The 27,456-nt window shown below is 41.4% G+C and overlaps 2 protein-coding genes across 8 annotated transcripts in view; one reads left to right on the top strand and one right to left on the bottom strand.

The window, feature by feature from the left end:
- DCAF6 (DDB1 and CUL4 associated factor 6) overlaps positions 1-19,398 on the bottom strand; it is a 78,005-nt gene extending 58,607 nt beyond the window's left edge. For 3 of the 7 annotated variants that reach the window (XM_069025496.1, XM_069025460.1, XM_069025480.1), the window contains exons 1-2: positions 19,153-19,328; positions 3,188-3,249 (exon numbers count right to left, since the gene is read on the bottom strand). In XM_069025496.1, the coding sequence (XP_068881597.1) occupies positions 3,188-3,249; positions 19,153-19,246 (156 nt within the window). In that variant the 5' untranslated portion in view covers positions 19,247-19,328. Of the gene's footprint in view, positions 1-3,187; positions 3,250-19,152 lie in introns of all 7 variants that reach the window. The other 4 variants (XM_069025454.1, XM_069025443.1, XM_069025470.1 and 1 more) reach the window with 4 other exon arrangements.
- A 483-nt stretch (positions 19,399-19,881) lies between these two features.
- On the top strand, positions 19,882-27,125 carry MPC2 (mitochondrial pyruvate carrier 2). The gene is made up of 5 exons (XM_069025428.1): positions 19,882-20,083; positions 23,491-23,531; positions 25,086-25,170; positions 26,276-26,387; positions 26,885-27,125. The coding sequence occupies exons 1-5, from the start codon at positions 19,978-19,980 to the stop codon at positions 26,916-26,918; spliced, it is 378 nt and encodes a 125-aa protein (XP_068881529.1). The 5' UTR covers positions 19,882-19,977; the 3' UTR covers positions 26,919-27,125.
- Positions 27,126-27,456: the final 331 nt, after the last annotated feature.

Genomic DNA, 27,456 nt, shown 5'->3' with positions numbered 1-27,456 from the left:
TTTTGCAAACAGAAGAGATTAACAGAATACAAGCAATAGAAGAAAAGAAATAAAAATGGCTGTAGATATCTAGAATAACAGGAATACTCCCCAAGCAAGGAAGGGCGTGAAAAAGGCAGCGCTCTTCATGTGTGGAGGACAAGGTAAAAACTGTGTTTCTAACAAAATACAAATGCCCTATGCCAATTTAAGCCTGGCTTTGAGGACTACACCTCAAAATGAGTTGTTCCCAAGCGCCATCCTGAAGGAGATGAATGCTATGAAGGACTGGTTTGTTATTGATCTGAATGCCTATACATAGAAATGAGAAATTACTCCTTCAGGTAATCCTCTTTATTTTAAAATACAGTGTTTACTCCTGTCAAGTGCTCCATCTACATCCTGCATTTCAACCTTCCTCAGCTTTCCCAGGACCAAAATGAGAAGAAAATAAACTGTATTTTTACTGCAATTCAATATGGTTTAGAGCTGCTTTATCCTCTACTTTTCTCACACTTCATCGCTGCTGGTCCAGATTGCTTCTCTTTCAACATTTCTCCTTTGGATTTAATCACTTCATACAGAACAGCTCACCTAACTCTGTACATTTCCTCATCTTCTTAAGCTCCCTTTAGAGCTAACACAGAAAATGGCAAGTTCTGGCATACAAATGATCTTACTGAATTTGACCACGTGAACCTTGTTGAAAGGGGCAGATCCTGCCCTGGAAGGATGATAAGGCTACAAGCAGACAGCAACAACTCTGTAGAACCAATTCAATTACTTCACACACTACTGCTAGAAACTGTGTCTTCAAACCAAGGGGAAAACGGGACTGTTTCAAAGAAACAAAAGGTGAAAATACTCATTTTTAAACAAAAAGGTGCTATGGCAATATTACTGTTACTGGAGCATGGATATGTGAAATAATTGATAGAATATTCCCTTCACAGATATCCTGCCTGAGTACGATTATACACACAGCTGTATCTCCCACAGGATCTCTCTTTTGTGTAACAGATAGGAACTTGGACTTTACTTTTACCCTCAATTAGTAAAAAAATTTCTTGCCTTAAGTAAGTTGTCCACCGTGTCCAATTACACAGCACGCTTTATACAGAAAATATAAGTCACAACGTATTCAAGAGAACAATGCAAAACTTCTTAAAAACCCCAATCAACCAAACAGCAACCTAAGAAAACCCCAAACCCCTGCCATCCAACTCTCATAAAAAAAACCCCAACCACCCAAAATCCTAATCCAGAAACACCCTTTAATGGGACAATATGGCATTCGTTCCCCATATTTGAAATGCATGCTGAGTCAGGAGTTGTGGGAAGAAGAAAAGAGAAAAAAAAGAGCCTAATTACTATTGATGGTAATAAGCAGTTCAATCAGTATAAGCATTGTAATTTCATTGACTTCTATTTCACTTTTTTTTTTAAAGCAAATAGTAAGAAATTATACTGAGTGATTGTTAGCCATAAAAGATTATTCCTTGCAAAAGACCACACAATAAATGAGGTCAGAACTCCCAACAGCCCATTCCTTAAACGTGTACAGTTCTGAGCAAATTTAACTTCTAAAGACATTTTTTGAAACTGTAGTATTTCAATACTGTAGTATTTTAAACACCTGCAAATAATGCTCTCAGTTTACAGTTAAAGCATTTTCCACCCACAAAAACAATTAGGCCATATGTTAAAGCATACTTTAAAAGCTAACAGAATCAAATTGGGATTAGTTTTCAAATACATATCCATCTGGTAGTGCCAAGCAATACCAACAGCCAACACCAAATCTGCAACTTCTATTACATGACACAGAGGCAGATAATTGAAATAGAGATCAGTCACTTAATTTTTAACAGGTAGTGAACAAATACTGTTTTCCTGTCTTCTGTTTCAATAAGAAAAAAAGTACTATTTTTACAAAGAAATAAAGAAAAAATAAAGAAAAAACCCCAATCAACTTCAGGAAAAGAAACTTGAAAAATTTCATCTTAAGTATTTGAGGAGATGAAAAATTACTAGAGAAGAAATTCTAAACATCACTGTTACAATCTTGAATATAAAATTAATAAATACACATAGTATCATAGAACTGTTTGGGTTGGAAGAGACCTTACATCATCATTGTTGTAACATTTCTTGAAAAAAAAAAAGAGAAATCCATGTATTTGTTCCATTACACCAACACCATCTGTACCAGAACATAAACTCATAATGGTAGTCAGTACAGGAAAAGTAGCTCACCTTTTATGTACAGCAACTCTAATCCTTGCCTTTCCTAGACTTTCCAGGCTCACAAAAACATAGGCACATCAAAATCAAACTTCTGATCTCAAGAAGGCTGAATGTTAACAACACTCGTTCCTTAAAACTACTACTGTGTTCGTTAACAGCTATAACATTCCTTAATTAAAAGTCCAAGCAACTCAAGCTAAAATTATCCTTCCATTTGAACAGCTTTAGAAATATTCATGGTAAAGTATGAAAGCTGCACTTACAGTTTCATTTTTTTATAGAATACTTTCATTTTTCAGGTATCCTGTACAACGAAGACTTTAACAACCATGAATTTCTGCTCTATTCCTCAAAGGTAACATGGCATCCTCCTTGTCCTGAACCCAGTTTAGCTAAAACTTTTTATTTAAAAGGATGTATCTTAAAATATTTGGACCACTTTCAAAAATTAATATTTAAATAAGCAATATTTCAAGTTCTGTTATTGCTTTTCAGGAAGGTTTATTTTTGTTTTCATTGTCTCTTTAAGTCAGCATGTAGCACTTGATGATTTGCTTTTCAGAACCAGAAAATAAAACTTTATTCGTGTTTTGAGTGATTTAAGTCAACACAGTATAACAAAAACAAACAAATAAACAAACTTCATTTCAAGGTTTCAGATTAGTCCTAACTGAAAAGGTGAGGATGTGTTTAACTGGCAGGAGAGATTAATTCATTCAGCAGTAGACACAGCATTAATGTACAGGAATGGGATTTTGTCTTGCTTCAAAGGTAAAGTGTCAGATATTCAAGAAGAAACAAATAGCTAGAGAATTCAGATGTAGGTCTCTACAAACAGAATGGTCCTGCTCAGCTTTAATAGACAAATATATTTGCCTTTTAAAGTTAAGGGACTATTACCATGGCAACGAAATCACAATTTAACAGTTTTTAACAAACAAAAAAGCAACAAGTGACTTACACATCCATCATGCACATTCAAGGTTGCTTCAAGTTTTAATCTTTGGATAAATTCTCTTCTCCCTGTGAAGAAAAATACCAAGTATGTAATTTTTAAAAACTGAAGTAGTTAAGAGCCTGCTAGTGACCATTCACAGGTAAAAACCTAAAGAGTAGAGAACCAGAATATAAATCTAAATCTTGAAACAATTCATACGGTTCTCCTTTTACAAATCCTAAGACAAGCATGACATTTCCTGGTTCTTTTACCACCTCTCATAATGCAGAAATGGCAAAATGAACATTTCAAAGGTTTGCAAGCTGATGTTTCCTCTAAAACTAATAGCTAGAAAACAGAAATTAACCCTGTGGTTATTTGGTTCACTTAGCTGAGAGGGAGCAAGTATAACACGGTTCAAAAAGTACAACCCTTGCATTTGGAAAAGCAACATTTAAGACCAGTAACTTCCATTTCACAAAAATGATGTGAAAGGAAGACACAAAGGATAAAGATGAAATCTGTAAATGCATATTAAGACAAGGCCCCAGGAACTTTTATGCACTATACCCTATATACCCACTGCTTTACCACTGCACTCAAAAACATTACTGTACTAAAGACATGAAGAGGGAAAAATACAGTATACTGACAAAAATTTGGTCTTTTCCTGAACTAAATGTTTAAACACATGGCTCCAACTTTCATTTCAAGTGTCCTGTTTTTATGAAAACAGTTTATACTGAATTTAATATTCCCCAGAATGCACTTTCAGGAAAAAAAAAAAAACAACCTGATAAACCTAATATTTGTACTTCAATCCCAAAAACTCTTACATTCAAGGACCATTTCACCTTTTTTTATTCTCTGTTTATACATGTCTCAGAACAAAATTCCACGTAAGAGCATCAGACTGTAGGCCTATGCTAGGTTACACTGTTTCCAAACATGTAACTATGAAATTCACTCAAAATTAACCTAAAAAACCTAGAATCAGGAAAAGAAGCCACCTGAAAAATCCTACATTTCTGAACTTGCTTTGGTTCAGCTCAAGGCAGAACCATGTCAGAGCCCGGTGATGCCTCTGGCAGTGTAGCACAAATTTGGAAAAGTAGTTTCTCCTCTCTCCACTTGCTTCCTCTGAATGCTTTGCATTTCTCCCATATAGTCTCCAGCCCTGAAAAAGAACATCTGATATCCACACACCTGGTCCCTCACAACCACCTGGCTGGAAGCAGGCACTGAGCATCCCTGCCACACTCCATCCTCAAAGGCCAGAACACCCTTCCAGCAGCACCAACTCCCGCAGCTACACCTGCACCCCCATCCAATGTTCGTACAGCTTTCCCTCCATCCAAAGGTCTGGGTTTGATACCTCCGTTTTGCTGGAACAAAATTCAAAATTGCTTATAACACAGCTTAAGAACCACATTAGAAGATCATACTTTGGCAAAATATTTTTTCTTTTTCAAGAGGAGGTACTTAGTGGGTGAAATGGTTATAAAGTGCTTGCACTTAAAGCACGCCTGAGGCAGCTTTAAAAAGATAAAAGCCAGGCTTCTCTCCTGCCCCATTTTATAAACATTGAAGTTGTGACATCTCAGGTGCTACAATTTCTGTTAACCAGGAACAACCATGATTAGAGAAAGATCAAAATAATGAAATCTTATGCACCATGCTCTACTAGCAAGAATGTATGTACTCTTCAGCTGGGAACACACATCTACCTAGCTCACTGACCTTTCTTTACCACTCTTCCTTACCCACTTTTCCCCCCTCCAGGAACAGACTTTGGTCATAGGTTCTTAAATGTTGGTTTATTGTACCTTTTAGTGAAATACTATTACTTTTTCAAATCAAATGATTTCTGTGTTTTCAATCAAGATTCCTACTGCCAGGTTAATTTGATTTCTTCAATCACTTGTAAGTAAATGTGAATGCTCAGGTGGGAAATATCACCTGCTGCATACTTGTGTATCACTTTGCATAACAGAAACTTAATCTGCTCCAAGGGTGCTACTGTAATACAAAATACAGAGCAGTAATACACTACCTCCAATGGGGTAACTTCATTAAGAACTGTGTACTCCACAAGCCAACACAAGAATACAGTGTTTGCCAGACCCATCACACCTTCACTGAAGAACAGAAAAATCTGATAGCAGTGGATGATTGTTGGACATTGCACCAGGTGCATAAAACACATCTGGAATGAGGTGATGTCTGCAGAGCAACAGGCAGGCTCTTGCTGAGAATCCTCTGTACACACACACCAAAGATGACTTAAACTAATTTTTAAAAACAAACAGAGGAACAGAGTTTTGCCCTTCCTACATGCTCTAGTTTTAATCCAAATCACTTATACCAGCACATAAAAAACAATTAGTGTGCTCTAATCACATCTTCAGTTGCAATGAACAACTTATTGCTGCTGTTAGATTAGGATTTTGGTCTTAATAAGAACACAGTATCCAGACAAGTTTCAGTAAACTTGAGATGCAGACACAAGGTGTTTCAAATACTCAACATTTGGCCATTTAGAACACTTTTTTTAATTGTTAGGATTGCATATGTGATTTGTTATATATGTATTTAGTTATTTATCCTTCAATCACTATTTATCTAAATATTTGAGGAAGGAATTAAATACAAAGAAAATTACAAGCCTTAAATAGTTTCTATATTCCTAAAGGAAAAAGGGGGCAAGGGAGAAAACAGTTAAAATGTTTTGCCTCCAAACACCCTCTTATTTGATTAAGTACTAAAAACAGTAAGACAACTGAATGGATTGCTTGTAGTTTATCTGATCTGAACCACCAGATCCTAAGTGGTGTTTTTGCTCTAAAATAAAAAACTGAACTCCTTAAATAAAATTATTTGAAGAAGATGCTGCCTCTGCTTTTGGTGTTGTTAAAAGCTGAGCAAAGTCAGTGAATCTGTGTTCCTTGTACTTCAACAATGACTCCCACAGGTTCACTTGGTTTGATAAAAATGCTCAGCAGTAGTAGTAGAGGTTTCTGATATTTGTCACTTGAATATTTTTGTCACTGATGCACTTTTTACATTAAAAAAAAATTAAAAACAACTCTTCTTGGTTTGTTTTGTTTTTTACTCTTCAGGTGCATCTCAGTTCTTATTGCTAGACTTCCTAACAGTCAAATTCTCCATGTCAAGGACTCAGCTCTCACAGGTGCCAAGAATGTTCTCAATCCTTCTCTCCAGCTTCCTACAAAGGCAGCCCTGCTGGCTCCCCTTTCAGCTATGATGAAGGATGAAACCCAAACTTTTAACAAAACCCCAAAAGTACTTTTTTCTTACATCAGCAACAACACCTCTGTCATGTTCAGATTTTTCACCCTCCAATACTGTGTACAGGCTCTCAAGCCAGAAACTATTTATTTTTCCCCTTAACTATGTAGTATCCCTAGAAATGCAGTAATTTAATTCTGTGAGGGTGCTTCAATATATCATAGCCTATATTCAAATAAGGCCTAGCACATGGATCAAGTGATCAAGCTGTCACCACCCAGATTATCTCAATAGACAGTGGAACACACATGGGGTTTGTTTCAAAACTGCTAAGGTGAGTTTATCAACAAGAATACGATAAAGCAAAACCAAAAATGCCCTGTTAAATTTCAAATGGCTGTGATGACCTCCCTGTGAAGTGTTTATGTAGCTGAAATTTGGAAAGCTAATGCTCCACCCAGCTATTTTCACTAGATATGCACCAAGTGAAGCCTCAAGGTTCAGTACCACTCTCAGTAAAATGATCAATAATATCTTCAGTTTTTAGCCATCCACCCATTTTCACCAAACATTATGCACAACTGAAGCCTCAAGGTACAGTGAAACTCTCAGTACAGTGATCAATAATTTTTTTAGTTTATATTAAGCTGAAGACTAAGGGACCATTCCGTGTAAGAAAGAAGCCCCACCTTGAGTCGTTCATAATATGAATTTAAATATGGAAAAGCAGGTGAAAGAGAAGCTGCAGCTGCTTCTTTGTATCATCAAAACAGCCACTGTGCACAAGGTCAAACCAAATACTGCCTTGCAACTCCCACCTGGAGAATTACCCAACCCGGGTGTCTGGCACATTTACAGAGCTCTAATCTCACTTCAGGGAGGAATACCAAAATACAACAGCATCTCTTGTACTCCCCACTCACAGCAGTTATGACACCATTTAAGTCACAATCCTCGGTTTAGGAATTGCTGATCAGGTGCTTTCTACATGCCTGTTTTGGCAGAGAGACATACCTTTCTTTTGTAAGCAACTTAGTCAAAGCTGCTTCAGAACTGATGACAAGCAGACAAGTTAAATGCTTTTAGCATGTAAAACCTTCATATATTTAAAACTGTGCTCCAGAATTTCCCATTGAGGTAGTGCAGATCATTTCATGATGGAGGTTTAGCTTTAAAGCACACTTGTGCTCCACAGAAATGTAACTAAACTTTGATCCAAAGCAGCACCAACACAGTACGAGACATTAAAAGACAACCCTTATTCAGTAATAGACCCCATTTATCAAAGGAACACTCATTTATATCAAGCTGCCTCTTTGCAAGGCCAAGTCCCTCAGCGCTGGCTCGCTGTGACATTTGGAATGCCCTAGTTTAAAGCTGAAATGGAGCCAGCATCTGTTCCCAACGCAGAGCACATGTTATCCTGCATTCTGAGTGGGGTTCAAAACTTCTCTTGGTTTTCCAGGGTAGAGTTTATGCATTTCTGAAGTAACTCCACTTGTATATAACTTATTTGATCAACTACATCAAACTCTGCATCATGATGTAACTTCTGATCCACATCTCAATACACTTTTTCCAGCAACCACAATTTTCCATATACCACACAGTAAACAGGACTCAATACACAATATGAACTGAATTAACTTTTGTCAAGGTAAGTTAAAATTCTTGAAGATTAAATAAGACCTTGAAAATCATTTGTTAGCTATGTAGGCTGACACTGGCCCCATTTTATAGTCATCAAAATTGTGACACAGGAAACTCAAGCAATTTATCAAAGGAAAGAGTGAACCAGCAGTACTGCCAGAAACCAAATCCATTGGTGTGATCTCCAGTCCTTTGAACAAGGCCCTGTGTTATATTTCTTCACTCTTCTGCACTACTGTAAAAATGCCAAAAAATTATAACTCTTGGTTCTGTCGATGTTTAAAAGACTACCTTTCAAGTGACTATGAACAACTACTTCATTATGGCTTAAGTTCAAAACAGATAAATTATTCTCTGTTCTTAATGATACATCAGCAAGCCTGAAAGTGTGAACACTATAAAGAAAATTCAAAATATTTTTTTTTGTCTACAAAGAGATTTCTTTGCCATTTTAATATGTAAGAGCTTTGCTACTAAACACCCAGCATCAAACAACTTGGTGCTAATTAAGCTCATACTCAAATCCTAAGATAGGCTTTAGTAATGAGCTTTAGGTATTAAGAAACACAAAACTTTCAGATTTTGTAACACCAAGACAGAAACTAGAGAAGATAGGACACTATGCCCTTAGTTATAAATCAGCAAGTCTTATGGTGAGTATATTAACACAAAATCTGATCTCAGGAAAAAAAAAAAAAAAAAAAACACAAAAAGAGATCTGCTAAAGTTTCAAAAAAAAGTAGTTCAGCAACATTATACATTTTAGGGTAGTAAGTAAGCATTTTGGAAAATACTCTTGTTTAAGTTTGCTTCTACAGTCTGCAAGAATAGGTTACTATAGCTAAGAGCATAAATATGTTTGCATTAGTAGCAATGGCTGTAATTAACTTTGAAACATCTTTTGGATACTGAAAGTATCCACTCCCAAATATAAGCCTCCACTGGGCTCCATAAATGGTAAAGTTACAAGCATTTAAGCTTTAAACCAATGCCTTTAATTTCTGTTTGATATTTACCATGGTTTATGCCTGAAAGATACTTTTTACATAAAATTCAGCTGCATTAATATCAAGTGTTTAAGGTATTCTCAGTGACAAAAATGTGGGATAAAGTACAAGTACCGTTCTCAGAGAAGGCACTTTATCTGCGCTGTACCCACTGGTGCTAAGTGGATTTCATTCACAAGTACACCACATTCTGACAGATATCCTTACACTGCCCATACTGAAGTCTTCTGTATTGTTCTTGCCACAGATTGCAAGCGAGGTTTTGTGATAGGAAGAAAAATTGCCAGTTTTCAGCAGTTTTAATATTTATTCAATCCTTTAAAGTAGTCCAATGATCAAACACAAACGACTCACTGAGCCAAAACTTTTTATATTATGCCACAAATATTTCTAATTTCTACAGAGCAGAGGACAAAATTCACATGATAGAACTAAGAGAAGCTCTATCTGTGTAAAAGATAACACATACCACCTTACTCCTCTCAACAGAAGACTATTGGAAATAGCTTAAGTGATTAACTGGATGTAGGATTAACTACATGCAAAAGCTTTTGCTGTTTTCTCCACCAGCACTAAAATAAGACTCCCAAAGAAACACCTCGAAATTCTAAAATAGGTACCAACACAAAAACAATTAGTTATCAGATCAAGAAAAATATACTTGTGCCCTTTCTTCCCTGAAGAAAAATCAAAGGAGGATTCTATTAACTGAAGGCAAAAAGAAGTATTACACATATCGTTGCAAGTTGGAGTAAACAGCATTACTGTAGGTTTCAACAAGTCTTTGGAAATACTTTCCTTTGACTTTGAAAAGTCTTCATCTGAAACTGCTATGTGGACAGCAATGTTGAATATTTCCTTATAGAAATGACATCAACATAATAACCCAGATGATCCTTAACAACACTTGGGGAAGTACACATCAGGTGCTCTGCTTTATGTTCTCAGGTACTGCTGATGTGTGTAACACCCAAAGTTCATCAGGAGCTCCACTTTCCAGCAAGAAGAGATGGTATCTAAGGAGCTGAAATGCGGCGGCGCTCCACCCCAGTGCAGAAGTTAAAATTGCTCGTAGCAGAACCAGGGGTCTCTCACCTCCAAGCACTCAGGCAAAATTAATGCTAGAGCATGCAGAGTCACTAGGAGAAGGGAAGAAGAAGTGGAATCTGCTTCTCAGAGGAGCACATTCCTAACAGGAATGTCCTCCTTCCTGCTGAGGAGGTGTGTGCCCCCACTGCTGCCAGTCCTGCCATCACCTTCCAGTGATGCTGCTTCTCCCACTCTGCCAGCAGGACTAATCCCAGGAATTCCAGACAGAGGCTCTGGGCAAAATCAAAGCCTACTATTTAAAGTTGTTTAAGCTAACTTGATACTCATTTTTAAACAGATTAAGAAGTGTTTATACACTAGCTTACCAGCATATCTACAGACATGTCTTCTAGCAAAAAAAACCCAGGGCCTGCCTTTTCCACAAGTGAAACTGAGCCCTTGGACAGGGTGGACATTTAACATTCTGCACACCCACCTAATTTGACATACCATTTAATCCTGGGTAGTATAGGAATTGTACACTGCTGGTTGTTTGGGGGAAAGTGGGAAATAGATATATAGATAACATAACAGATATAGGTCATTACCCATAAGATTACAAATGTAAACACCAGGAAACTGTCCAGAATTAGAGTCTAAAGACAGATTACGTCGAAGTTGAGCTCAAGTAGAAAGCTGAGTCTTGACAGTAGATGACTATTAAGTCAACACTGTACTCACAGAAGTTAAATTATCACTGGGTATTTAAAAACAAATGGGGAAAAAAAACTTAAAAATTGCATTGCCTGTTGCATTAAACTACATGTATTCATCCTAGATAACAAAAAAAACCTTGTTTAACTCCAAAGACTCTTTATTTTTTTTTTAACTGAAGAGAGTCCAGAGGACATATCAGTGTTTCTAAAATAAAACTGAATTAAAAAGGACCCAGATTTTTTCCTCATTTCCTAGAAAGGTAAATAATGGGAACACACTACAATAACTGTAACAACAAAGCCATGCAACCTAAATAAAGAGGTGGGTTTGGTTTAATAGTTTAATTTTAATAGTTTTTTATATTGGTGAAGTTTCTGTAAAGAGGTGGATTTGGTTTAATAGTTTAATTTTAATAGTTTTTTATATGGGTGAAGTTTCAGTAATTCAAAAAGGGTTGAACAAACACATGATATCTGCTAAGCAGAGAGCAGTCAGCATTAATGACACATTCAATTTTCCCGGAGGAAAGCCTGCAAATCCTTGAAGAACAAGATGAGGAAAATAAGGGGATATTAAAATTCACTGATGTGACTCAGATTCCATCTCATGATATTCGCATTCAATATTTAATGATTCAACACACGCTAAAGCATGTGGGACACATCTGAATCAGCAGCTCACTAAGCCCCAAAGACATGAAAATGCCGAGACTTGCACTCAAACAGTGAAAAATCCAGCTTTGTTCAACGGCTGGCATAGTTCGTATCTGAACTGATCCTTTTCCTTACTGCCAGCACAGGACCGGTCTCAAGTGTCAACAGGTTCTTGATACATGATCAGTTGTATCCCACTGGACTATTTTGGGGACACTCAAGGATAGAAGATCAAGAATCACATGCAAAGTCACAAGAACTCACAGAGTTGCAGTGCAACATCTTGGAAGTGACTGAACACAGACAGGTTTAATGATCTGCCCTAATGCAGTTAATGGAAGCAATCCAAGTGGAAGAAAGCTACAGGGAGAAAAAAAATTAAAATAAATAAATAAAGAGATCTAAAGGATCTCTCACATCACCACCTCATCCTGAAATACAAATCCAGTACATGCTGTACACGACTTGTTTTTGCAGCAAGAGACAGCTTTCATGTATCCAAAGCTCATTATTAGAAGATCAAGGTACAACTTAACTACGAAGCTGTCTGAAACACTCAGTATCAAGGCACAGGCATTTTTTACAAAGCAAACACATTCCCTGTAAAGTCTTTAAAAGCACACAATGTAAATTCAATGAAATATTGCAATCAAATATGAAAATACATTAGAAGTGCACACAAATGTCTGCAGTTTCCAGCTGTCTGCAGGAGAACACTGAGGCTCCAAAGGATACAAAGCAAATACATTTGCATCCTAAGACTGAGTATAATTCAAGTATTATAATACGTGCAAAGCCTTGGGACTGCAACCCACTTACATGCACTCATATTTCCTGGGAGCCATTAACACACAATTAATATTCTGTTAATCAGAGACATTACACGTAAGGTTAATCCCTTAAAATCCAAAAGTACATCTGCATAGTTCAGCCCATTTCAAGAAATGCTGACAAAACTGCAGATACATTAAAAGGCCTCTTGAATTTCTGAAGGACAGAATATCAACAATCTAAAACAGTTATACCAACTTTTCATCATTTCTTGCTGGGCAAATATAATGCCAGAAATCCACCTTCCATTTTAATTCATATGTCAAAATACAACGGCAGCAAAAAAGTTGGTGGTTTAGAAAATTAAAACACCAAAACTCAGTAAGTAGGTTCATTGATAAGTTCTGATCCAGGCAGTAGTATAAAAAAAAAAAAAAAAAGAAAAACCAAAACCCAAAAAGCAGGTTTCTGCAGAGTAATCCCACCAAAGAACATAATACTGTGATCCATAAGGGTCCACAGTTTTACACAAACTGGTTTTAGTACATAAAAAAACGGAAGCTGTGTTACTATCAATCCCCAGCATCCTAAAAACAAACATTGGAAATCATTCTCTTATTTCAGGACAGAGTGACAGAAGGCACCAAGTAATCCCAGACCCTGTATGTATTTTTTTTTTTTTAAGAAAATACACAAAAATAATCATCACCACCTTATCACTGAATGGAAACCAAATGGGACAACACTGAGGAGAAAGAAGCAGTAACATAAACCGTAACAATTAGACCACAAAACACACAGGAAGATGTAACTGAAAAAAGGTCAACGATATTAACTACAAGCAAAGATTTCTAAGATAACAACTAAACAAGCTATCAAATTTACCTAAATTAGTGGTGCAGCTACATGGCTGTACCACGTGCAGGTCCAAGTGGCTGCTGTCCCCCACTCCCATAGCTCAGTTAGTCTACGACTGAAATAAGCCCAAAGATAATAGAAGGCTGATTAGACTGAAATTAAAACTAAGCATTGAGATCTCAGGCCACAGAAATACTCATCTAACCTTAATCCTGCCTCCCAGCTCACATCTCTTTCTGGTTTTCTGCTATGTACCAAATTATAAACAGCCAGCATTTTTTATTTGTTGTTTTGTCCAGATGATTCTGTTACACTGTGCTTTTATTATCCTTTACCAACATTAAAGGCTTTAAAATGGGTGTCTTTATAATCTGAGCTGATTTACTTCAAAGTAGGAAGAAAAATAAAAATCATTAATCTTGTATGCTAGGATCACTCCTAACATTTTTTCCTACAAGCTGTTTTAGACATACATACAGTGTCTTTCTGTTCCTTGGTACCAGTTTAAATGAGATAGTATCAGGGAATTCATTTCAGACACAGTCTCTTTATTAAACTCCAAATTCAATTTGTTATCAACAGGTCTTGATGCCACATTGTTCTTTCAACTGCCCATCTGTAATTTTTTTAAGGACTGTAGTCACTAAGCCTTGCTTTTATTAAAAAGGGGAAAAAACTCCAAAGATATCCAGTTTAAGGCAATACCTGATCACTGTCCTCTCTCGTGTTTTTTTCAATTAAAAAGTTACATCCCTTTTCTGCAATGTTCTTAAGCATCTGAAACTTTTCTATAGCACCAGTGAAAATCCAATGACTACACCAAATTTCCTGCCTTCCTCATGCTTCCTGCCTCCTTCCAATATTAGATTGAGCATATAAAAACTGTTCCACAGATGTACTTTCCTCCAACTCATTCATTACACCGTGAACTTCATTTCTGCCTCTGCCTATTCCTATTATTCAGAAAACATCTCTAATGAAAAAAATCCAGGGAGTTCACTTACATCTTTCTAAAACCTTCAGTTAGTCCAGTTTCACGAAGTATTTGGTGTGTGATAGAATATATCACTACAGAACTGTGTTCTCAGAATCAGACCATCAGGCACATTTATAATGCTTCTTTTTCCAACAGCAGTTAATCTGCTAGACTTGAAGAAAAAATAACACAAAACACCTCTACCAATTCTGGAGTTTAGCCGCAACGGATGAGTGTTTTTATCTCATGATGGAAAAGATAATTAATTCCAGAGGTTTAGGACATGAAATTTAACAGTGTACCTGAAAAAAAACTAAACATCAAAAATATTATGCAAAGAATTTAAGAAGAAAGGTTGATTAAATACTCTGACCATCTCCAAGTTTGCAGGAGCACCAGCTACAAAGCTGATCATCTTAAAGCTGTCTGACCCTTCTTACTCCACATTATTTTCAAGGACCAAGATACCACGTGTTAAAATATAGCTGAAGCAGAACCGGGCAAAATAACGCCTCTCTTTTTGGTTGTTCTCCCCAGCATTCTAGTTTTTATTCTGCTGGGTTTGGTTGGTTTGTTTGCCCAAGAAAAGCAAAAGAGAGAATGAAAGTTTACAGTATTTTAAGGAAGTATTTTAATTTCACTCTTGCACTCAGGGCAATGTATTTTAGGAAGTACCAAATGTTCAACAGCACCACCCAATTCTATCTTCATTCAACCAGCCACTACTAGTTTTATAAACTGATATGAATGGAAGGCAGTCAATATCAAAACAAGTCAGTTATAATAGCTACTCTTGCCTGTTTTTCAACCCTACTCATGAGCAGGGCAATCAACTAACTTCAAAACTAGTTAGTTCTGGGGTTACTGTGGTTCATCCCTATAAATAAAGAAGGGGAACCATTGAAACCTAAGTAGTTTAGTAGGTTCTCCCTACACACAAATATTCACAGATCTCTTTGTAGTAAGAACTGTTGAAGCTTTAAAAAATTTGGTCACAATGAGCTTAATCAGTGGTTTCCTTACAGAGAATTTTTTAAAGATTTCAGACTTTCCCCAAATCTCAAAACCCAGGATGATAAAAACTTAGTAAGATATAGAACAATCTTTAAAGAAGGGGGAGTGAAAGCTCACAGAAAAGCATCACAGTGCTATCTCTAACATACCTGGTAAGTTTAAAAATTTCATATGACAAGGAAAGAAGACTTCAGAAAACGGTATCTGCATGAGGATATCAGAGATTGGGGACAACTGATTATTTTGATATTTTCTTCCATTGCATCAAGCACCACAGCTTCCAACAACCACTCTGAACTAAAATACAGTATCAGTTCCTCTCCTTTTAGACTAGAGAGACTTTCTCAGGATAACCTGCTATGTCAGACAGCAAAAATAAACCAACCAAACAAAAACCCCAAAACAAACAAATAAAAGTAGAAAAAAAAGGAAAAGTCTTCATTCTTTGTCCTGTCTAAACAGAGCCATTCTCAGCAGCAGGACCCTTCACAGAAAAGCAAATAAACCCATCACATTAAATAATTCAGAGGAATTATGGATCCCCTTTTTCTTGAAAGGGAGAAACCCATGCTGCCATTTCTCTAGTCAAATCATTATACACTATATTTAATCCACACAGAGGCCTTTATTGTGCTGGCACAGAACACTTTACCTGCCCTCAGAACAGGTTTCTTCACTAGCCCCTGAAACACTGCCACAATGATACAAAATTGCAAGATTTGGAGATTCTTGCGAAAGTATCCTGAGTAATTAGACTTGCCAGCTTCAAAGCAGAATTTAACGTGGATACCACAGCTTGCACCAATGTTTTTCAGGGTAAAAGCACCGCGATGTGCTACTGAAAGCAGTCTGAAGCTCAATTTCCACCTGTGATCCAGCAGCAGGGCTCCTCCCACCAGCACCGGGCTAAGAGGATGCCTAAACTGAATCAAAGAGAAGAGAGTTACTGACAGCCTCCCCCAGGCCTGGCTTCCTCTGGAGACTTCAAATACAAGCGCTGCCTGAAATTGAGACTAATTAGCTTACAAATGGCGAAGGAAACGTAGCTAACAGATACATTGCTGAGACCCACACCTTCCCTCCCTCATCACAGCAGGAGCTCTCACCAAAGGATAACATCTGAAGGACACATCCCAGGGACGCACATACGGCCCCATCTCCACGAGCTGTTTCTCTGTAACTCTGTCCACAACTGACTGGGCTTCAGAGCAATTATTTAGGGATCTTACAAAATCAAAATCAGACAGAGTTTTTGCAAGGCCATGAATTCCAGGGGTGAGCTATCTGCATGGAAAGGTACATTACACAGATCCTTCCTAGAGCAGCTGTTTTCAGAAGCTGAGAGAGGCTATTTATAGAGTGCCACTTGATTGCCAGTTCACATGAAACTAAAACACCGAGTAAATAGGAAACAGCAATTAGTTCTCAGCTGTCTTCCTTCAAAACAGGGTCATTGTCAATATTTCTGACATTTTACACTGTAGCACAATACAACCATCCCAATGAAGGGTTGAGTATGCAAGTACCATCCACACAGACACACCTTCCTCCCAACTGCATTGTTGGTCGTGGACTTGCTATAACACTTTGCCTTTGATTTGTGGCTGCAGAAGAGCAACAGGCAATGAAGAGATATATAAACTACTTCATTTTGTACCAGTATCCAGAATTGTTTTGACAAATTTACAAAAATCCCCCCAAACAAAAACACCAGACAAACAAAAAGCAAAAAATGCACATGGACGATGCCTTGAGTCTCCCAATGCTATTCCTAAGTTACAATGAAATGCCTGATCTGCATTTGTTCTGTCTGCCAGACTGCTAAAACACTACTAAAAAAATATATAAATAGGAAGAAGACTTACTTCCCATGCAGACCAGATCAGCAGTGACCAACAACCAGTGGCACCCACCTGACCACTGCAGTCTTGACCAGTGGGCCAGAGAACAAAGCTCCTACACAGAGCTGCTGAAGCCTGAAAAAGACCCACACCTACACTGCACACAAAAAGGCACAACAACAGGCCTCTTGTCTGGGAAATCTGCACACGAGCAACCACACCTGACTAGCAGTCAAATTAGTGGGTTTATTGAGGCCATAAACGCCATCTGGGGTAAAAGTGCAGTGGTTCCACAAGACAAGCACATCCTGTACCAACCCCTTGGTGAAAAGCAGGAGTCAGTAAGGACTGAGCATCTCTTGCCACCACCAATGCAGATCTCAACATCAATTCAGTGAGAAGGCTCTCCCCAGTTCCTATTTTTTCCAGGCTCTAAAGCAACTGAACTTGTTTAGCTTAAAGCTAAAACAGTAAATATGAGACCTTAACCAAGGCACCCGAGGGGTTTTGTTTTTAACTAAAGTTATGTGCATTTTATTTGGAGCATCATCCAGAAAAGACATCTTGGTAAGTCTGGGAAGATGATTTCCACTGTTCAAATCTTAGTACTTTAACTATCAGAGACACAACCATGTAAAAGCAGGAGAAGAAAGAAAACAAAAAAGATCTTCTTCTTCTTCTTCAAAAAACGGAACCTCCACACTACAGTCCCAATTTTAACATTGAGTTTTTCTGCTCCAACCGGAGCAGACAAAAAGAAAAAAAATAAATCCAGTCAGAAGGATTGATCACTAAAAGTTAGAACAATCCTCAGCTAAGGCTTGGCCAAGCACAGCTTGAGACATAACCAAAATCAAAAGCAGGTACATAGTTAGTTCTTAAGCTTTTTTTTAAATTTTAGGACTCAAAATTTCTTTCCAGGGGACTTGTGTGCTGCACACGCACACACCCCTCTCTGTAATCGGTAGAAACCTACAGCAATAACCTGATTTCCTCGATTAACCTTTTGTAGATTACTGAGTGCTCAGGGACTATAGACAGAAAACTCCTGAGTTAGGCTCGGTAATGTGATATCCCACCTTAAATTCCACCAGGAAAAAAACAAACGACAAACCATTCCCACCGAGCACAGCCGGGAAAGCCTGGGAGGCACAGAACGACACTCGTTTTACAATGCTGTAAATCAAGCTCCATCTCGAGTACTCGAGGTTTCCACTCCAAGGCAGGAATTGTTTTGCCACACGAACACAAAAGAACGCGTTCCCGACCCACGAAGCCATCTACCCTGGAGAGCCACCCCCCCAAATCCACAGTGCCACTACGATGGATCGCCACACCTCCAAAAACACGTGAATAAATACTGGTTTTTTAAACATTTTTCTGATAACACTTTTTGCAGAACCTGCGCCATGACAAAGAATATCAATAGTTCCTTCACGCCACAGAAACCTCCCCGCGGCCTCGGAAACTAAAAGTGGCGCTGGCTTTAACTTGGAAAGTGAAAATACCTGCCCTGCGTGTGGAGGCGAGGGCAGCCCAGGGCTGGGGCGCCTGCGGGGATCCCGCGGTGGCCGCGGAGCACTTGGGGACACAAAGGGCGGCCGGATCGGCCCGCACCGAGCGCGTTCCAGCGGCTCGGCTTCTCCCGGAGCCCCGGGAACACCTCGAGGGCGCCCGGACAGCGGCCGCGCCATGATCCCGGGGGCGTTTACGTGCTTTGTTCCCGGCCTCCGGCAGCTCAGCGCCGGTAGATCCGGACGCTGCCCGGCCCCGGGCACGGAACGCCGACACCGGCGCTATTTCGAGCCGCCGCCCAACTTCCCGGCTGGATCTCGGCGTGCAACAGTTCCTTCGGGAAACAAGGGGGCCGGGCGAGCGGAGCCGCGCACCGAGGGACCGGGGGGTCCTGGCGGGCCCCGGACCACCCCGGGAGCGCGGACGGATGGGGCAGGAGCGGGGGAGCCCTGGAGCGCCCCGGGAGCGCGAAGGGATGGGGCGGGGGTGTCCTGGACCACCCCCGAGGGCGCGGAGGGCCGGGGGGCGGATTTGGGGAAGGTGTCACCGCCCCACGCGGGGCACAGGAAACTTCGGAGCTGTGGGACAGCGCGGCCGAGCGGGGGAGCGGCGGCGCCTGGAAGGGGCTCCGGCCCCCCTCCTCACTTGGTGGGGAGCCAAAGACGGCCGGACCCCGTCCGCAGCACCCTCCCACATCCCCCGTCCTTACCGAGGTAGTGCCTGCGCAGCAATCCGGGCTCCTCCAGCCCCAGGCTCCGCTTCCGCACGTCCCAGAGCAGGTGTGGGCAGCGCCCGCGGGACATGGCCCCGCGCGGGCGGGAAGGGCGCGCGCGGAGCGGGGGGGATGCGCCGGGACCGGCCGGGCGCGCGCGATCACCATGGGAACCGCCGAGCGGGCCCCGCGCGCGCGCCCCGCGCCCGCCTCGCGCCGAGGCACCGACCGCGAGCCAGAGGCGCGGCGGGTCCGGGCCACGCCCACCGCGCGCGGGGCCACGCCCGCCCCGGCCGCGAGGGCCACGCCCACCGGGAGGGAGGGGGCCGCGGGGGCCCGAGACTAACGGGCGTCTCGCGCGAGCCGGTGACGTCGCCCCGCCCCGACTGAGGGGAAGGCGCGTCGTGGGCGCGACGGGTGACGCCAGCGCGCTGGGCTCCGCCGGGGACAAACCGGCCCCCTCCAGTGAAGCGGTGTGAAGCCGCAAGGTGGCCATCTTGGGTTTGGGCCCGTTCGTCGCAGCACACGGTTCCCCGCGGCGGCCATCTTGGGGGCAGAGCGAAGCGACGGCGGCCATCTCTGAGCCGGGCGCCCGTGCCCTTCCCGAGGGCGGCGGGCTCGCCAGCTCTCCTCAGGGGGCGGGGCCAGCGCGCGCAGCCAATAGCGCCGCGCGCAGGGCTCCCTTCGCCCCGCCCCTTGCGGCACTGACCAATCAGCGTGCGGCCCGGCCGGTGGGCGGGGCCTGGGCGGAGGAAGGACGGGCGGACGGAGCGCGGCTCCCCCTCGGTCCCCGCTCGACCCCCGCTCGCCCCATCCCTCGCCATGGCGGCCTCCATCGCGGGGCTCCGCGCCTCCTACCACCGCATGCTCGACCGCATCGAGCTTATGCTGCCGCCGCGGTTCCGGCCTTTCTACAACCACCCAGCGGGTAACGGACGGGGGTCACCTTGGCCCCCGGTTGGGCCCGCGGGGAGGGCAGGGGGATCGGGGCTGCAGTAATGCGGTTAGGGTGGTTCTGTCACGGGAAAGCGGCCCCGGAGCGGAGTCCTGCTCCTTAACAGGGAACTTACTGTTTTTTGTGAAGGGAGAATAAGATAATCAGGCACGGCGCGGGTGGTTCCAGCCGGGATGGATGCGCTGGTGTCGCTGTCACGGTACCGCGGGGGGATCCAGGGATCGGGTGGGCTGCCAGAGCCCGGCCCAGGGGATGTGATGGGTCTAAAGGGGCCTGGAGGCCTCGGCAGCCGCTTCTTTCAAGAGGATGTGGTGGAAAAATCACAGAATGATGGAATGGTTCGGGTTGGAAGGGATATTAAAGATTATCCTGTTCCGACCCCTGCCACGGGCAGGGGCGCCTTCCACCAGACCAAGTTACTCAGATCCCCATCCAGCCTGGCCTTGGACACTTCCAGGGATGGCGGAGGGCGCTGCCAGGGTTTCTGATCTTGAAATGTGCGCTGGCCAAGTCAGGCAGCCTTTGGCTTTATTTCTCTTGTACTGAATCCCACGATTCTACCAAAGGCAGCTCGTGCCCTTGGTGAATTCGCTGGAGGGATCCTGTGGGTAGAGAATTTGCCTGGACTGAGCTCCCCTCACCTGACCTACAGTTTACCTTTCCGTGACCAAACGTGGGGGTTTGTGTTATTAGGGAGAAACCTCTTGTAAAATGATCTCCTTCAGTGCCATTTACGTGGTGTTTGTCATGTAAACAAATGGCGTCGGTTGTTAAAACGAGTGCCCGATAAAATCCTGGCATTCCATAGGCTCTGTCCCCACTGTTTTGTGTCAGTGTCACAGGCATCCTTGACTCTTCACCTACCCAGGATAGGCACTGTGAAAATGGACTTTGGTTTGCAGTCAGTTGCTCTGTCCTCTTACAAATGGCCCTGTCTTGGAAGGAAAATCGTTGCTCTAAAGAAATCACAGCGTGAAAACTGCAGTTCTCAAAGTGTTTGATTTGTACTGAATTCACTAGACCAATATATTTAGCATTAATGTATTGTTTTTATATATAAAGAGACAATATGTCCAACACTGAGAGACACATTCCACTGGTGTGAAATGTGGCAGCTTCCAGATGCTTTTATTGGATACAAGGCACAGCAAGTACTGGGAACATCACTGTTCCTTCTTCACCGGAGCTCTAGTAGTAATTGGATGAGGTTTTGGAGGTTCTCTTGCAGTGCTTTTCACTTCACAAAACTGCCTGTGGGCCACTTTTGGTCATCACCATAATGTTGTAATTAATAAATCCATTTTTAGGGATTCTGTATATATATATGTTATATATATATACACACACATCTATCTGTCATAATCCATACTGATGGTGTGAGAAAAGCCACAGCACAAGCAAGTATAGAAACTGAACCCCTGCAACTTCTATTTTAGCTTTGAATGTCTTGAAAGTGTGTCTGTGAGAAAGTTATGCAACAGACATCACTCTGACTGCAGAAAAAAAAGTGGGTTACAAATGAAAGGCTCTCTTTTATCTCCAGTGACATCTAAATCTCTAGTCTAATTCAGGATTATAAGTGTCACTGCCATGAAATTAGAAATCCCTTGTGAGGCATGAGGAGCATGCTTTCTTTTCTGGCATAAAGAAAGCTTCCAGCAAAATAATTGATGCCTGCTAAAAACTGTTCCTTTGGCTGGCATTGCTGGAGGACAGTGGAGGGCCTGGCACACCAACTCTCCAGGCTGCCATGGGAAAGCGTGAGCTAAGCTTGTACTCCCTCCCCTTTGGCCTCTCTGGTTCACTTTGCCTGCCTAAACTCAAGTTTTCAGCACAAAGACTTCTTATATTTAATAGAAGTCATAAATTCTATGAATTGATCACACATGTGATATCCAAATTAGCCTCTGGTGTCCCCCTGCTCTCGTGTGCTGCTGTCAAGTTCATCCTTGAAAAATTCTGGATATCAGGAGCTGGGAAGAGCTCACCCTGGCTGGGTGCTTGCTGGAGTGCCTCCAGGAGAGGTGTTTGACAGTCTTACCTAATTACAGGCTTGGCTGGGTACCTTCCCCGTCTCCAATTGTTTCTTAGTTCTGCAGTCAGCAGTTCGAAATAGTTGAGTTTTCTCTTAATAAAAATTAATGTCAATCTTCTTGAAAACTCTACTAGCTGTTTAGGGAATGTCAGTTTAATAATTTATACTCACCCCACATCCTCTAGTACTCCAAATTTGAATTTGTGTTTTAGAATAAGATAAATGTTAGTAATTAAATCTACTCTGTAAGACTGATTTATTTATAACTAGCTGTATTTGCAGCCTGATACTGACATAGCAAGAAAGTGCCTAAGAGAACAGCAGCTGAAGTCTGCATCTTTAAAGGATGAATATTAAGCTGCTGTTATCTAATATTCAACAATATTAGACAAAAAGTAATGTGCTTGTAGTTATTAAATGCAGTTTGAAACTTGATTACAAGCAGGATGGGTTAAATAGCGCTTTATGCAAGGCTGCCAAGCCAGTTTTTGTTTCCCAAGTCGTAGTTTTCAACTTGAGGGTAGTTAAAACTGGAAGTACAAGTAGTTAGTGCCAGGTCTTTTTAAGGCTGAATTGTTAGTGAAGAAATAGCTCTCATAAAAAGCAAGCAACCTAAGAAAGTCCTGGTGGTTACTCCTATGTAATATATTACAGTGAAAACTTGGCTTCATCTTGCATGTTATCAGAGTGCTGAGCAGTGACCTAAACATTAATGTTTTTTTATAAAATTGGAAGTGTCCTGACTGTCTCCCAGGGAGTTTGGTACTTTGGATCGTGGTCTCTCGTTTAAGACTTGGAGCAGAAGTCCCAGATTAATGATTTCTGGCATGGTTGTAGGTGTGGTTTTATATGGCCTTGTTTTAACCAACCAGTTGCTATTTTAGCACTACTGAAAGTTATATGTATTTGTAAGAGACTTCTTTTTCCCCAGGTCCCATTCCATTGGATTTTTCTCCCTTCCTTCTGGAGATTTCATCCTCTTCCCCCATTATCCTCCTTTGCCTACTGGTGGATTTTTGGGGTGTCTTCCCTCCTATTCCTAGGCCTTCTCCTAACTCTTTTAATGATAAATGCATTTTGCCTGCTCTGGTGTCCCCAGTTGCTTAAACATGAACATACAAAATCCTACCCAGCTGTTGCAGAAATGTGTGGAGTGATTACACAACTGAAGGTTGATGAATTATGAATATTAGGTGCTAGAGCTTGTACAGCAGTAGAAACTGCTAATAGACACAATTCATTATTGAAAAAACCCGCAAAATAAACCAACTTAAACTTACTGTGGGTATTAAAACAGCCACATCTTCCTGAATAATTTAACTTCTTTTCTCCCCTCCTCCCTCAGGTCCCAAAACAGTGTTTTTCTGGGCACCAATTATGAAATGGGTAAGTACAAGATGCCAGCTGGTGTTTGGGTATCAAGCCCAAGGCAATCTGAGCAATGCATTGAGCAAGCAAGAGTTTCCCAGCAGACACCTGAGCCTGAAGAAAGATTAATACCAAGGCTCTAATTTTTAATATAAGGGGAGGAACAAAATTAGCCTTAATAACAGATAGCACAACATGCAAGGGATACAACATGGAGAAAATGCTTTGTGGAAAAATTATGCTTTTCACTGAGTTTCACCAAGGCTTTCTCTTGTGAAACACCAGCTGTTGCTCAAGGTAGGCATGAGCTGGCATGATGCAAAACTTTTAAAGCACTTATTTCTTCTGAGATTGAGGAATTTGAGAAATATCTTAAAGAAGCCAATTCCTAACCCTCATAGCTTGAAGGCAGGCTAAAGCATGCCAGAGTGCAAGCTAATCTTGATATGAAAGACAAAGGCAGCTGCCATTGTGTCTGTCAGTCGTGCTCTGCCTCCTGTGAGGTTCTGCTTCCCTCTTGGCTACAGCCCTGGGCTGTGTTTGTGCCCAGGTGATGCAAATGCCTCCTCCTAATTCACTGTGCTCCTCCGAGGTGTTGCATTGGTACATAAGTGACCTTTAAACCCACGAGGGTTGGATCTCCCTGTTTGATAAGGAGCAAGGATGTAACCTGCTCTTGCCATTGCCAGCTGCTTTGTATCTTTGCCACTGTGAACCCCAGCGTTTCATAGGCCACAGGCAACACACTGTGCTCTAAGCTACAGCTTGGTTTCTTTCGTCAGTTGTCTGGGCTGGAGCTGCAGGAACTATGGTTAACCTTCTCCTTCCTCAGAGGTTCTCCCTGGAAACACCCTCCCGAGCCTGAGGACACAGGCAGCTCTTCTGTGCCAGAGGAATCTTGGGTGGCAGTCACGGAATTAAAAGTGTTAGGACTATCTTCCTTATGGGTTTTGTTTTGTTAGGGTTTTTTTTTTTGTGAACTGGTGTAACAGGAACATGAAACTGTATTTCCAGCAGAGGGCAGGAACACAACAAACAAACCAAGAAGAGTGTTCGCTACTAATGCCAAGTAGATCAGCCAAGCTATTCCTCAATTCACCTGCAAGTTTTCTGCTATTACTGAAATTATATTAAAAAAAACCACTTTTACCCCCTCAGATGAAGCTGAGTGAAGACTATATGGGGTCATCCTTACCAGCAATATCTTTGCCTGACATGTGGGAAGAAGGCCCTTATGTAGATAAGCCTCTACTTGCTACGCATGAAAACCAGAGTGGGTTTTTTTCAGCTGCTTTCTTAAGCAGCTGTGTTTAAATTAAACTTGTCCTGGAATTAATACAAAACTGCTAATGCCTGGGATTTTATTGCCACCCAGTTGTAGCTGCCATAACTGCATTATTTTTCCTACCACAGGGGACTGGAAGCGGATGGTGTCTCCCAGAGCCTAATTGTAATTGCTCATATAATGCATCCCATCTCCTGCATAATGCAGTAGGATAAGCACTGAGCTGTGAAGCAGCTTCCCCTCGTAAAGGAGTCCCAGACTGGTGCTCACTGAATTTCTCTTTACAGGGTTTGGTGTGTGCTGGACTGGCTGACATGGCCAGACCAGCAGAAAAGCTCAGCACAGCACAGTCTGCGGTACTGATGGCCACAGGTAAAGCCACGCTTACTCCATGGTTTTACACAGCACCATCTCAGAATCCTCCATCAGTACTAATCCACTTCTACAGAAAGCCTTAATTTTAACATGCTAGCTGCCACTGTTGCTGTTGGATGATAATTCTAGGACAGACCTCTACTTGTTATTAAATCAGTAAGAGTTCTATAATCATATAACAGTTTTCCACATGTGTATCTTAGTTTGGAATTGTTCAGCACAAGTTGCTACGAGTTAGAACATGAGTGTCATCCCTTAAGTAACCATGATACCACTCATTGCAGTAAGAGACCTCTTTTGCTTCAGATCAAGTAATTTTGAAATCAGTCCAGGATATGGTGACTTTTTTAGAACAGACTTTAAGGGGTTTAAGAATGGTAGGGTAATGACACTAACGTAACTGGAAAGAATTTTAAAGTGTTACAAGAAATTGGAAGCAGTGGCACATGGACTACTACACTGTTGGCCTGCCAAGAATTCTCGCACTGGCAAAAACAATATCCTGTAATCCTAGAATCATTTAGATTGGAAAGGACTTTTAAGATCATTGAGTCCAACCACTAACCCAGCACTTCCAAGTCCACCCCTAAAACGTGTCTCTAAGTGACACAACTACACTTCTTATGAACATCTCCAGGCATGGTGCTGCACCACTTCCCTGAGCAGCTTTTTCCAATGCTTTCCCTGTCTGAAAGGGTTCTCCAGATTTGATTTTGGTATCTGATACAGTCCTGTGCATTTTGAATAGGTTTTGCACAACCTCCAATGTAGTGCAGCAAGCTGGATATACAGCAAAATACCACTACCCTGCAACTGAGCTGGAGAATTAAGGTCCAGGCTGCTGTAGACTACAGAGGATCTTTGTTTAATATTCAGACTATTATTGACCTTACTGTAGCTATTTTAGAAAAATGCAGTACATACCTGTAGGTGTCCCACTGGCACTTTTCACTGAAAAAAGGTAGTTACAAGCAAAGCAGTTGTCTAACATAAGTTGTAAAATTTATTCACTTCAACTGGCCCATGAATCTGCCTCCAAACTTAGAGAAGCATCTGAATATTTATTTTGAAGTATCTTTAAACTTGATATTTTATTCAACAGGCCTTATTTGGTCCCGGTACTCTCTAGTTATTATTCCTAAAAACTGGAGTCTGTTTGCTGTGAACTTCTTCGTTGGCTGTGCTGGTGGCTCCCAGCTCTACCGAATATGGAGGTATGTGTTACAAAGGGTACACACTACAACTAAGCATTAACCTGGAATTTATAAATGCTGCCAGCCTCTCTGTCAGTGCAACAGGCAAGAGGAGCTGAACGATTCATTAAACATTACAGAACATTTTTGCTACATTGTTAGTTTTACAGCTAAGTTGGAGTGAAGCTGTAAATATTTTCAGTCCAGCTAGAGCAGCATTAAATTTTGTCAGTTCCAGCTGGATCAGAGGATTCTTAAGCAGAGCAGCATTTCTTAAAAATTGTTTCTTGAAGGAAACTTTGGGAGTTTTCTGGGTTCAGTACTGGCCAGGAATGTGGCAAACTTGGCTACTTTGGAACTTCCTACACGAATTAAGCTATCCTATCCTGAGTTTCTACCCTCATGTCCATTGTAATTTTAAACCTCTTTTGCTGAGCAGACTGCTATGAAAACACTGTTATTGTAACTTGTGTCCTATTCTATTCTTAGCCTGTGCTCTTTCTTTTTTATTCCTATAGGTATAAACAGGAGCTAAAAGCACAACAGCAATAGCAGCTGCAGTAAAGAGATGCTTAACCCAGGTCAAATCTAGCAACGCACAAACCCATCCCCATGGGACCTAGCTTCACTAATTTTAATGTTTTTTTCCTCTGAGAAAATAAAAGAGGAAATTTAAATGTTTAGAGAGCAAATGTTTTCTAAGTACAAATAACGAAGTATCTCCACGCATTTAAATAAAGGTTAACCTTTTAAAATGAAGGTGGAATTGTTTGTCTTGTATTGTCTCTTTAAAGAAACTGACTGGATTTTGCCTAAAAAATTTGCTGAGCCTCACCTTACCTGACTCCGCTGAACAGTGCTGGGAGTGACACAGTACTGGTGACAGCCAGACCCTCAGACTGATCTTTCCTGTCACAGTCAGGAAAAACCACCTTGGGTGGGGGTTTGCCATATTTCAGTAACCAGCAGTAGCATTTGCATTTCATTTCCTGATGCTCTTCCTTCCCTGGCAGCATAAGGATATCCATTCCAGCTTCAGCTGTGTGTCCTCATTTGTTTCCCAGCCACCACTGTCCTGAACAAAAGAACA

Source organism: Aphelocoma coerulescens, chromosome 1 (assembly GCF_041296385.1).
Source record: "Aphelocoma coerulescens isolate FSJ_1873_10779 chromosome 1, UR_Acoe_1.0, whole genome shotgun sequence".
Taxonomy (NCBI): domain Eukaryota; kingdom Metazoa; phylum Chordata; class Aves; order Passeriformes; family Corvidae; genus Aphelocoma; species Aphelocoma coerulescens.
Note: the sequence above shows the minus strand (reverse complement) of the source record. Positions and strands in the feature narration are given on the sequence as shown.

Coding starts and splice junctions, on each gene's coding strand:
- MPC2 (XM_069025428.1), top strand. CDS start 19,978: ATGGCGGCCTCCATCGCGGGGCTCCGCGCCTCCTACCACCGCATGCTC. Junction 23,532..25,085: donor GGGCACCAATTATGAAATGG/GTAAGTACAAGA, acceptor TTCTCTTTACAG/GGTTTGGTGTGTGCTGGACT. Junction 25,171..26,275: donor TGCGGTACTGATGGCCACAG/GTAAAGCCACGC, acceptor TTTATTCAACAG/GCCTTATTTGGTCCCGGTAC.